The 13,697-nt window shown below is 38.5% G+C and overlaps 1 protein-coding gene across 1 annotated transcript in view; it reads right to left on the minus strand.

Moving 5' to 3' along the window:
• TMEM135 (transmembrane protein 135) overlaps positions 1-13,697 on the minus strand; it is a 268,804-nt gene that overhangs the window by 13,142 nt on the left and 241,965 nt on the right. The window contains exons 7-10 of the mRNA XM_069564786.1: positions 11,230-11,271; positions 8,362-8,508; positions 4,095-4,164; positions 724-891 (exon numbers count right to left, since the gene is read on the minus strand). Of these exons, the coding sequence (XP_069420887.1) occupies positions 724-891; positions 4,095-4,164; positions 8,362-8,508; positions 11,230-11,271 (427 nt within the window). The remainder of the gene's footprint in view (positions 1-723; positions 892-4,094; positions 4,165-8,361; positions 8,509-11,229; positions 11,272-13,697) is intronic.

The following is a 13,697-nucleotide window of genomic DNA, read 5'->3' on the forward strand; positions in this document are numbered from 1 at the left end:
AGGCCATTACTTCAAACTGCAGAGAACTGTGTCACAGATGATCTTTAGGTGTGTGCTTATTATATATGTGTGGGTACATTTACAGGAACATGTAGAAAGAGGTGGAAGAACATTAATTTTATTTATTTGAGAGAGTGTAGTAGAACAAGTGAGTGGGAGGGAGATGGAAAATAACTCATTATTTATATAAGTTATACCAGAAAATTCTTACTGGTTCTATCAAGGGTTGATATCAGCTAGAAGGGTCTGAAAATGTTTAAATTAATACTCAGGTAGTAAGTTATTAAGAAAAACACATAGGCCAGGTGTATTAACATCATTTTTGATGTTAGAAATAGTAGGAAGTTCATAATTTCTCAGTGATTACATTATTGAAAAAAAAAGTCTTTGAAAAGTCTTTAATATATGAATAAATATAACTATATCCAGACTTTCAAGCTTTAAAAGACAAAATGTCCCCAACTTCTATACCCAATGTATTGTGTATATCTGGTGATATTTATGAATACTACAGAAAGAAGTGTTAAGAAAAGTGACAGATGAGTTAAGGCTGTTATCTCATTTTAACAATCAGTTCAGTTCAGTCGCTCAGTCGTGTCCGACTCTTTGCGATCCCAGGGACTACAGCACCCCAGGCCTCCCTGTCCATCACCAACTCCCGGAGCTTACTCGAACTCATGTCCATTGCGTTGGTGATGCGATGCTATTTGTTAAAAGCCTTACCTTGTATATGCTAACAAAAGAGCCCAGAAAAGCTCCGAGCTGGAAGTTTTCTTTATTGTAGAAGAGAGAGAGTAGCCGGGATGGCTGTGTAAATAGATGCCTAAATGCAGAGGGTATTCGGAGGCAGCACTGGATCAAGTATCCCACGCTGAACATTCTGATGAAACCCTGGAGAAAATTGGGAGGAAAGTCTGATTTATAACCAAATTCTGAAGTCTGACAGGCATAAACTTCACTGTCACAGAATCAGAACGACACTAAAAATTTTAAGTTTATATCGTAGCCATTTTCAAAACTAAGTCCTAAAACCTCAGTTTTCAAAGAATTACCTTAAAAATAATCATGAGAGCTTGCAGTGGATATACTTTCTACGATTTACCACGACTTAGAAAGTTTCCCAAGCACTGGCCAAGATTGTCTATGTACCAGACTTCTACTTCTTGACATTTTGTTGACAATAACTGGGATTTGTAATCCCTAAACCACAAATGAGTTTTAGAAACAAAAACACTGAAATTCAAAATAAAAACAAAAAACAAAAATGTACAAAAAAACAGTTAACAAAATGAATTGCTTTTGGAAATTTTAACAGAAATTTAAAGGATCAAGTTTAAAGAATTTTCCAGGAAAATAATGAATTCTAGCTAGGTTTTAATTTCTGTGCTCAATGTGTCAGACTAAAGCATGTCCAGGGAATGGTACCTTTCAGGTAAACTAAACAAAATCTGAAAAAGCAAATTTGCTATAAATCCACGTTTCCTGTCACCATTTCCCCATATTACCTGCAACTATTTATAGTATAAAAGGGAAGGGAGAGGATGACTAATGTTGGTCAATTTCATTTCAATACTTAGGAAAATGAAGTTTGAGGTCGCTTAATACTGAGAGACTGAAAAATTTCAGTCATCTTGAAACAAGATGTTATTTTAAAAAGTATTTTAAACATGATTCAACCAATACACTAGAATATGGATCTCCTATATCCCTTCTCTTTCACCCCCACTGGAACGGAAAAATGCTGACATTCTCAGCAGTGTTTGCTGCTAAGTTCCAAAGATCAGATTTGTATTTTCTGGATAGCAGCCTTCTTTTAGAAAAATTTTGAATTACTATGAAGAAACAGTCATCGATTTATCTGAGGCTACCTAATAGCTGGTTAAAACATGAAAATTAAATTGTCCAATCAATTAGTATGAATTATCATGCATTTGTTTAACTGAAACTGCTCAGTCCGTGGTTAATTCATGAACCGATCACACTTTTATCTTGTCGTTGGTCATCTTGTAATATTAACCTGAGGGTTCAAAGATCACACTTATGTTCAATCATTTGATGCTATTTTCAAGAGATCGATTATCCCTCCATCTATTCACCCTTTCATGTATTCAGGAAAGGTTCAGTGAATGGCTCTCGTGTGCCAAACATTATATTAGATGCTGGGGATACAGCAGTGAAGGGGACACGGAATTCTTGCCTTCATGGAGCTTCCATGCCGATTACAAGAAGAGAGAATAAGTAAACAAATGTAATTACAGAATACAAAAAATGTTGTGAAGGAAATAATCAGGTCACTGGGTGAGATATTAAAAGGACCACCTATATTAGATTACTGGTAAAGGAAGACTACTAAGGACTTGACATTTAAACAGACATAATAGAGAAGGAACTAGCAGGAGAAAGACATTTCAGATAGCCTGGACGAAAAAGCACAAAGCCAAAAAGGAGACGGACAGGCACCAACCAAAAGTTAGTATGAATGGAGTACAGTGAGTTTGGGGGAATGTAATTCATTTGAGTATTTACTCAGGGGTCTGATGTAACAGGAGGGGCAGCTGAGCCCATGGAATAATGAGGTGCACTGTGAGAATATTTAACTATACTTGTGGGATAAATTCATCACCCACAAATCTCCAAATAATTTTACATTCACGGACATAATATTAATTACAATGTACACACATATTAGAAAGTTTATAGTACTGGTACACATTTGAAAGAATGACTCCTTTTTTTCATAGATCAGTAATTCTCACTAACTTTCTCAATAATTTAAAAAAAAAATCATCTCTCCTCTCCCCAAAATTTCATATACCTCTAATTTAGTCAGAATACTTTTCTTAGTCTCCCTCCTGAAATCTGCCCCCTAGAGCAGAATTCCCTCCAGTTGGAGGGAATAATAACCCTCTGGCGGAGTTGGCAGACTCCGAGGCTGCCGGCAGCATTCCTTTTCTTTCTTCTTTTTTTTTTTTTGCCACTTTAAAAATGGGGCAGGAAATCAGATTTGGAAGGAGTGGAGCAGAAATTACTGCCCGATGGAAAAAATGCCCTACTGCTTTTACCCCCGCTTCCATCTCTGAGGATTTTAAAGGTCAGCGTTGGCTTGGCTGAGTGCCACCATCAACACCAGGCCACAAACACTCACATTCATAGGCACTAATGTGATACAGTCCCTCCCGAGGGGGACCATCAGGAGGCTGTCTTTTGAGGTGCTGTAACGCTCCGCTCCTCTCATCATCCATAAGGTGGGGATTAGATGTTGTGACAAAGAACGTAAATTTTCTAAAGCGTCAGGATTGTGAGAGCGCCGTCCAGAACTAAAGAACTTGCAGCAGATGGTACCACCTGTGCCAGACTAACCGCAGTGACAAAACTTCCTTCCCAGAGTCGGTGGGGATGAGGGGATGGGGGGGTGGGCTGTGGTCGGCAGGGGATGGGGGCCGGGGGTGGGGGTGGGGAGCTCTGCTCTGGTACACTCATATATTAGGGAGCGGGGAATTTATGCCAATGGGCATAACTAACTTTCTTAATGTAGAACAACTGTGGACACGCTCCAGTTACCTTCATGCCTTAAAAAATGTAACAGCTTCACAAGTCCAAAAGCAAATGCCACTGTCCCTGACTGGGTAGCCTATGTGCATGGCTGCTGAGCCCCTAGCACACAGCACGGTCCAGGGGCCTTGTTCTCAGATATAGTCTAATGAGGATACACAGCAAAGTATTTACGACTTTTAATGACTTTATTTCTTGGTCATTTTTGTTGTTGCTATTTCACCTTCTTTTGGGTTGGCCAAAAAGTTCATTAGACTTTTCCTATAAGATGGTACAGAAAATCCGAACAAGCTTTTTGGCCAACTGAATATTTTGTTTTACGTTAAATAAGCAAGTCAATTTCAAAATTATTTAACAAAAGATCTGGTAAGTGAATCCTAAAAGCTAAATTGTCACCTATTTCTCAGAAGTATCTTATTTGGCAAGTCAAATGCAAATTATAGCAATTACTGTCGATTTTTCCATTCACTTTGAAATTATGTCTTAATAAATAAGTTCTTTCCACACATATTCCCTGTGGTTATTAGATTTTATATACTTACTTTAATGCAATAAGAGATGCAATTATCCTCATAGTGTTTGCAGCATCTATGCCTTGGTCCATGCTTACATCTGAAAACAAACCAAAGGAACAAAAAAAGTTGAATTGTGTGTGTGTGTACATGTGTGCATGTCTGTGTGTGGATCTGCTTAAAACTCTCTACCCAAAAAAGGAAAAAACATTATCAACTCATTTCTAAATGTGTACATCTTTTGATTTCCTGGGACATACAGAAGCAAAGATAACAGATTTTTTTTTTCCTTTGCTGCTCACCATTTGACACACTGTAAAATGCTCAACTGCAGTCAAAATACTTAAATGTGGAACAGAAAGCCATGTTGGTAAATATTTGTGACTAGATATGAAAAATATGTATATGTTATCTCTATACTCTGCCAAATCTTTTGGAAGTTTTAGATTGCTCACTGTAGCGTATAACGGTCATAAATCATCCATGAAGTCAGGACTTGAGCAAAAATCATAATGAGAATGTGCTCAGGTTACAGGAATTTATACTTAATTATATTTGAGAGAAAACATCTGTGAGAGAAACCTGATACAGTATTAGAATTTAAAATTCCATTTTTAAAATAAATATAGAAATAGATCATGTGGGAATTCAAAATAGGTTATTTGTGATTTAACTGTAAACCAATTAGTCCTCTGGTGTTTAATAAACATTTCTGCTGGGAAGACTACTGTTCAAGACACTTATTTCAGCTATTTGTATGTCGATTTCAGGATTATTTATTCACTTGAGGCATAAAGAAGTAAGTAGAATACCTAGTGTGGGCTTAACTTTCTCTCTCTCTCTCTCTCTCTCTCTCTCTCTCCCTCCCTCCCTCCCTCCCTCCCTCCCTCCCTCCCTCCCTCCCTCCCTCCCTCCCTCCCTCTCTCTCTCTCTCTCTAAGTTCATGTCCCCAAATAAGCAGTCTTTATAACTCTTTCAGACCACAGGGAACTAATTATCTTCATGGTTGGCACATATTAACTCCTTCTTGTTCATAACGACAACTTGTAGAGTGAGACTCCGGCTTTCTAACTCCATTTGCAAACTGACCATCAAGGCCTTCTGCGAAACCCAGTGCTGCGCTGCAGCTGGGGCGCCCAGGCAGCCCTTCCGAGTGCAGAGCAACAGCGGCAGCTCGCTCCTTCTGTCATTAGAGTGATATGACGTATCTGGTCTCGCCAAGCGGCTGAGTGATTAAAGCCAGGGGCCTGAACACGGGTGAATCGGAGAAGCGCTGCCTTATGTTAACCATCACTCTCCAAACTTCTAGGTATGCGGACACGTCTAAGTGTCCTCTTCAAAGGCATCTCTCAGCATGGCCACCAGAACTACAGAGAGACTGTTCAACTCTCTTTGTTAGTGAACTAACATTCCGATTGCAACTACACTGTCACTCATTCTTTCCTAGCCTTTCATTAAAACGGCTTCCCACGTGCCGCACCACCCGTCTCCTATATGATCTGCTCTGCCGCCAGCTTGCAGCTGCTTTCACACCAACAAACTCACCGAGGCTGCCCTGACAAATTCTGCCATGACTGGATCAGCTCTGATAGCCAAGGCTTCGTCCACCCACATCACACATTCTCTGCATTCCCCTGTGACTCTTGCTGACCTGGTTCCCGTTAACGGGGTTCCCTATCGCAATTAAGTTCACTACCACAATTGGACTTCCCTGGTGGCTCAGACGGTGAAGCATCTGTCTACAATGCGGGAGACCTGGGTTCCATCCCTGGGGTGGGAAGATCCGCTGGAGAAGGAAATGGCAATCCACTCCAGTACTATTGCCTGGAAAATCCCATGGACAGAGGAGCCTGGTAGGCTACAGTCCATGGGGTCGCAGAGAGCTGAACACGACTGAGCGACTTCACTTTCACAATTATTCCTGCCATCTACTATCCCTTTCTTTCCTGTTACCTTCTTCCGCTGTGTATGCTAAAATGGAGACAGACAAAGTCTTTTACATTCAATAAAAATTCTGAGTACCCACTCTGTGCTCCTGCATGTGAAGAAAGTCTTGTGTTATTTCATTTAATGCACGCAATACTCCTTAACAGAGGTTATTAGCCCCAGCTAACTGATGAGGACTTTGGAGTACAGAGTGATTAAATCACTTTGTTTAAAGTCCTAAGGCCAGGAGGAGCAAAACGAGTCAAACACAGGTCTTCAGATTTCTTAAAGGGGATCCACGTCCTGTAACTGATCCCCTAACTTTCTATACTGCCTTCTCATTCTACACTGTCTAAAATGTCACTACAAGATTATTTTTATTGGCTGATATTCCAATTTTAAACCATTAAATGTATCTTCTAAAATACCTTAAATATTTGAAATGTAACTGAAGATGTATTTGTATGAAATATACATTTCTTTGTATAATGTACAGATAAAGATTTTATTTCCAAAGCTCTAAAAAGTTCCACTCTTGCAACATATCTTTTACCTAAGGTTTGTTCCTCATTATTCCTATAACTACCTACATCTTTCAGAACTTTTCCTTTCCACACTTGGCACATTTGATTCAGTTCAGTCACTCTTTGTGACCCCATGGACTGCAGCATACCAGGCTTCTCTGCCCATCACCAACTCCCGGAGTTCACTCAAACTTATTACCATTGAGTCGGCGATGCCATCCAGTCATCTCATCCTCTGTTGTCCCCTTCTCCTCCTGCCCCTAATCCCTCCCAGCATCAGGGTCTTTGCAAATGAGTCAGTTCTTCACATCAGGTGGCCTAAGTATTGGTATTTCAGCTTCAACATCAGTCCTTCCAATGAATACCCAAGACTGATCTCCTTCAGAATGGACTGGTTGGATCTCCTTACAGTCCAAGGGACTCTCAAGAGTCTTCTCCAACACCACAGTTCAAAAGCACCAATTCTTCAGTGCTCAGCTTTCTTTATAGTCCAACTCCCACATCCACACATGACTACTGGAAAAACCATAGCTTTGATTAGATGGACTTTTGTTGGCAAAGTAATGTCTCTCTGCTTTTTAATAAGCTGTCTAGGTTGGTCATAGCTTTTCTTCCAAGGAGCAAGCATCTTTTAATTTCATGACTGCAGTCACCATCTGCAGTGATTTTGGAGCCCAGAAAATAAAGTCTATCATTGTTTCTACTGTTTCCCCATCTATTTGCCATGAAGTGGTGGGACCGGATGCCATGATCTTCGTTTTCTGAATGTTGAGTTTTAAACCAACTTTTTCCACTCTCCTCTTTCACTTTCATCAGTTCTTCTTCACTTTCTGCCATAAGGGTGGTGTCATCTGCATATCTGAGGTTACTGATATTTCTCCCGGCAATCCTGATTCCAGCTTGTGCTTCATCCAGCCCAGCATTTCGCATGATGTACTCTGCATATAAGTTAAATAAGCAGGGTGACAATATACAGCCTTGACGTACTCCCTTCCTGATCTGGAACCAGTCTGCTGTTCCCTGTCCAGTTCTAACTGTTGCTTCTTGACCTCCATACAGATTTCTCAGGAGACAGGTCAGGTGGCCTGGTATTCCCATCTCTTTCAAAATTTTCCACAGTTTGTTGTGATCCACATAGTCAAAGACTTTGGCATAGTCAATAAAGCAAAAGTAGATTTTTTTCTAGAACTCTCTTGCTTTTTTGATGATCCAGGCAATTTGATCTCTGGTTCCTCTGCCTTTTCTAAAACCAGTTTGAACATCTGGAAGTTCATGGTTCATGTACTATTGAAGCCTGGTTTGGAGAATTTTGAGCATTACTTTGCTACGGTGTGAGATGAGTGCAGTTGTGTGGTAGTTTGAGCATTCTTTGATATTGCCTTTCTTTGGGATTGGAATGAAAACTGACCTTTTCCAGCCCTGTGGCCACTGCTGAGTTTTCCAGATCTGCTGACATATTGAGTGCAGCACTTTCACAGCATCATCTTGTAGGATTTGAAACAGCTCAACTGGAATTCCATCACCTCCACTAGCTTTGTTCATAGCAAATATTAATCTGTTTCCTAAAGTTCCTTATTCTAGCCTCCTGCAACTCTGCTTAGTTTGAAATAGGAAAGGATTTCAATTGCATGTAAATCTATTTTAAAGGCATATAATGGTCTATAGTCCTGCCAGAAATAATAAATATACTCTCTCGCCATCCTGTGCCTTTTTCTAAAACTCTATGCACAGTTTCTGGTATAAAAAAAATTCATTACTTGAAAAGAAAACAGAAAACTTTGTCATGGCAAAAATATCATATAAAAACAGTGACAAAATGTGCTAAAATATCAAGATAAAGAACTCACATTGAATCCACAAGCTTCCTGACTAGAGCAACTATATTCATTCCTCTTGGTTTTCCCTCCTGTTTCTCAGTCTTTTGTTCCACTTTTGCATAGGCTGCCTCTGGTGAATAAGAATGTGTGGGAATTTCTTCCTTCCCAACAATGAACCTAAAGAAAAGAACACAATGAGAGGCATTTTTTCACCTTAAAAAAAAAAAATCAGTGAGAAAATAAACTGATTTTGTTTATATACAAATACACTGTGAACAGAACCTTATCATTTGAAATAATATTTTCTGCAACTTATATAAAATTTAATCGTCCTTTAAAAAAAAATAGCCTTTTGCAATCTGAATACTCAGAAACTGCTAACAGCTATTTAACAAATGCAGCATCCAAAAATCAAATTAACCAAGTGAACAGAGCATGGCACCTGGATGAAGCACCTTCTAACTTAGGTCACCGCCTTTTTTACAGCATTATGCACCTTAAAGGTTTTTCAAACAGAAAAGCAGATGAACTATTAACTTGGATCTACTAATTTGTGACAAATTTTCTAATTTTTTCTCTAAAATGTACGGACAGCTACAACTGAATGCATTTCTCGCCTTTTACTCTGAATTTATATCTAATGTCACTTGAGTCACAAAACAGCTACGATACAGTAGATGGCCGTCCACAGACACACGAGAAACAGAGGGAAGTAAAGATGAGGAGCAGAAGGTGTTAAGGTTCTGTGTCTTCCCCACATTACTTCATTAGAAAATCTTAAATTTGATGTCATTCTAATCGACTTATTTCTCTTGGGAAAAAAACCTAATATCTAGGAGAAGACATCATTCTTGTCTCATGAGAACTGGACTATATTTTTCCAAAGACAGTACAAAGAAAACATGACCAACCATTAGATATCACTCATAGTACCCCTTATTGGAGTTTTCATCTCTGTTCTTTGTACCATCACCAAAAGAGTTGCTGCTCTTACAAAGAATAACTAAGCTTTCTTTAGTCAACTGTGCCTGCTGAACTTTCAGAAAACATCACAAAATAGAGATAAAACAGGGGATCGGTAACACTATACTAAAACTCTGGAACATGTGGGCTATGACAAATTTAAATATTCTTAGGTTTGAGAAAATGGTTCCTATCAACAAGGGCAATCCATCTTCTTAAGACAAACTTAAAACATCTAGTTTATCAAATTGTAAGGAGCGTACAATGAGACTGTTCGCCACCAGGGGGCAGCTGTGCCTCCTTGGTGACTGCTTGGTAAAGTGTGAATGGAGAGTTTAGGATCTGTACTATTGCTCTTTAAGAAGACAAAACTGTGCTAAAACAGATACAATGTCATCTCTCATACCTTTCATAACACTGTCGCTATTTTGGCCAGGACTGACCATTCAAAGTAGAGCTCACGTCCTTGAAGACGCTGCCCCTGCTGCAAGCCTCCTTTCTCTGTGCTCTCACAGCCCAGGGAACCCCTTCTTTACTATTATATCCAGTGCCTGGCATATTGTGGGGCATGTAATACTCAGTTAACACACAGTGCATGAATACAGTATTCAATCTGAGCATTTATGACCATACGACAGGCACAGTGCTGAGTACTTTACAAATGTATCACTGAACCCTCACAGCAACACTGTGAAGCAGGCACCATAATTCCCATGACTTAGTTAACATGAAAAAGGCATCCCGTTATAGCCAAAAGTAACTGCAATTATTTAAACTTGCGATAATTTGACTCTAATGCCTGGATTCTTAGTCTTCAGGCTTTGTACACTAACTGCGCTTTAAACTATAGGGAATCAGGCTTCGTCTCCTTTCAGAAGTCTGTTTTCAGAGTTCTGCACTGCCGCTTCTCTCATGGTTCCGTCCTTGACTCTCTCTATTCCCACAACTTCCACTGTTATCTGACAGAACTAGCAAGAGTTAATAACCATCTTTCCAGAATATGTTCCTATAATACAGAGAAAATGTTAAGTGCAAATAGTCCAAGTCAGTCCTTCATTATAAGTAGATTTGAAGAAGACACATACAAATATCAGTATTAAATACATTGTGAGCTATTGCAAGAATTATGGGAGTCTAAGGAAAAACTCAGGATTAAGGTAAAGTTTTCTTCTAGGAAAACCAACTTTTGATTTTGCTACCAACTTTCAGTTTAACAAAGAATTCGATACAGCCAGTGCAACAACAATAAAAAGATATTTTCTAATAAGTTTCATGATCTTTAATGAAACATATGACACAAAGAAATTACTGCTGTGTGTTATGATTCAGTTATTGTTACCAAAGAATGTCCACAACCAAAATATTCCATTCAATATTATAGAAAGTTTAATTTCCTAATGTGTGAAAATGCTTAATGAACTATAAAATTCAATGCTAACCAACATCTTTACAGTATCGACTATGTGTCAATTACTGTGATGAGAGATGAACTACCAGGTGAAAAGAAGAGGCCAGTGACTCTAGTGAAGCTTTTAATCCAAAATGTGTTTGATAACGCATGAGTCCTGCCCCAACAAAGCCCAAAATCTGGTGCCACACAATTAAGGACTTAGTTTTCCAGTAATTGTTCACGTGTAGCTTTGTCTTTCCAAGGTCTTTGAACAGAGAGTTCTTGTAATCTTCTTTAACACCCTATAGTATAAGGCACACAATAGGCCCCTCAAATAGTGATTGACTGACTGACTTACTTTTAGGAGGAAAATTAATAAATTACTCTGTTAGTGAAATGTCCACAAAGCCACTTTTGTAACTTTTAAAATTACTTGCAACTTAAACGTGGAGTCATAAATAATTATGTCCAATGACATTACATTACGAGAAAAAGCTAACTTGTAAATTCTCTAATCATAAAGGTATAGAGAAGATGCAACTTACCTAAGTGCAGAGAATGTAAATCCTTTCAAACCATCTTTGCACCTAAAACAACAAAAATTTACAATAATAAAATGGCAACTTATTTTGAAATATAAAGCAGCAGTATTAAATAGCTATTAAAATTTTTCCTGAAAATGATTTTCTGTTAAGGTGAAATTCTTTTAGGACAGTGACCTGAGCAGTACAAATGGTCAAACAAACAAGCCACCTAACACAAAATGATTAAAATGATAACACCTCCCCATGTCATACTAACACAATTTAAAGCTCAATTCTCAGATTTGTAGGCTGAAGGGAGATTTAAATTAAATCTTCTATGGCATCCATGTGGACTTAAAAAGAAGGCTGCAAGTGGAGTATTTTTCATTCTACCCAATCCTGGGGGAGCAATTTGTTGTAAAGAAAAAGGCCACATACACCCGCTGGGTGTGTTTTATATACAGGTCATTTCAGGGTCCTGACTCCTCTTATTAATGCAGTGAGTGCAGAGCAATGTACAGTTGGCAGGTACAAAAAGGCTTCACGTTTAGTTCAACAGGTTTAACTTCTGAGTAAGCCCAATCGGAACAGATAACGCAGCGTGAGGAACGCGGGTGGAGAAGAGCACAGAGAGAAGACTGCAAATATCACTGAGCGTTTACCACTGCTGAACACTGTTTGCAGCCCTTTCCGTGTGCTGTCTCACTCAGTTATATCATAATTCTATAATCAGGTGTATCTCCATGTCACAGCTGCGCAGAGGCCCCTAACATGCAGCAATCTCCCAGAGGTCACAAAATAGAATTCATCTGACTTAAAAGTTGCGGTTTTCTCTTACACCTCTTCCTAAAACAATGTATTCCTTTTAATTGGGGAAGACCCAAGCTACATGGCAATTAAAGGCAGGGGAGAAGGGAAGATTCTCTCATTGGTAAAAAGTATTTAAACAAGGTTTTAAAATAGGGGCCTTACTGTATACTGGTCTTAATGGTCTGCTCCACTGTAGGTGTCATCAAGTTACCAGAGAATCTTTGTGTCTCTGGTATTAAAACTCCTTGGAGAAACTACAGATTGGTCATATAATGATTCTCTAACATATATTACTATTAGACACTGGGTATTCGCAGACAAAAAGCATAGTCTTAAATCTAATTGGGCAATTCTATCTGTATGCCTTTTATATGAAAGGTCACAAAGGAAATGAACAAAAATATAAGAAATCTGTCTCGAAATTTTTAAATATACATTTTTATTGGAGGACATTACAGAATCTCAGGGAAAAAACTTAATCCATGTGCACTGAGATGTTTTAAAGAATTAAGAATTCAATTAAGCACTATAATCCACTTTGTGGTCATGTTAACAGTAAGAATGTAACCAGAGAATTTAGCTAACATGCTACATAAGCATCTACCCTGTACAGAATGAGGGTAGAGGCAAAGTAATTCATATGTTAAGCTAAAAGTGTGCATGGGAAAATTACAGCATTAAAATCCTTCCAGTTATCTGTTTTCATCTGAAGAAAGTGTTTCTCAGTCATTTAAAACCCATAATTGGGTAATTTCTAGATAGATGGGGTAGTGAGGAGGTAGGCTGGGAGTGTATTGACTGGAAAACAGAGAGCAACAGATTGATTAAAAGATTATGTACAACTGGGAACAAATTTTAGTGTTGGTATGTTATTGTTAAAGGATAGTCATTTGTCTTTGTGCAATGCTAAATAAAGGATTCTGACAACTCGGTCTAGTCAGGATTGCATTATTTGTGACCTTAAACAATAAATCTAACTGCAGGCCAAACATCAAAAAGTAGCTTTCAAATATAAAAGGGCATCCACAAATGAATTTGCAATTTCATTATGATGGAAGTTTGGTTCTTTCAGCAGAACCCTGTGGGAAGCACTTCATATTGATAAAGTCTTAGCATGGATTCAAAAGGGGCTATTCTTCTTTCCATTCATGTGTATAAGGTCTCTTAATGTAATTGAGGGTCAGATGTCTATGTCAAAAGGACAAAAAAGTAATTATTCCCAGAAAAAGAATGTTTAAAACAGCAATACTGGCCTGCATTCTGACATCAAAAGTATCGTCTGAGCCCTAACCTAACTATGAAACACTATGGAAATCTGTGTTAAATGTAAAAAGTATGATATAAACATAAAGATTTATACAAAAGAGATCCCATTAAAAGGCGCCTCACTATGAGATGGATCTGGTTATTATAATGTAAATCAAATCACATTCTTCATTCAGATATTACAGCTGGTTGATTTATTCCACAGACACTACTATGTCGTGCCTACTATGCGCAAGCTCTGGTTTAGGCTTTAAGGATGTAACAGTGGACAATACAGGGTCTCTGCTTTCCTACCACTGACATTTTAGACCAGGGAAGAGAGAGGATTTTTGAAACTAAGTATGTCATGTGGTGATAACTCAATGGCAAAAAGCAAAGCAGGAAAAGGGGAGAAACAGCATCAGCCTGGGCCT

This window comes from Ovis canadensis, chromosome 21 (genome assembly GCF_042477335.2).
Source record: "Ovis canadensis isolate MfBH-ARS-UI-01 breed Bighorn chromosome 21, ARS-UI_OviCan_v2, whole genome shotgun sequence".
NCBI lineage: Eukaryota > Metazoa > Chordata > Mammalia > Artiodactyla > Bovidae > Ovis > Ovis canadensis.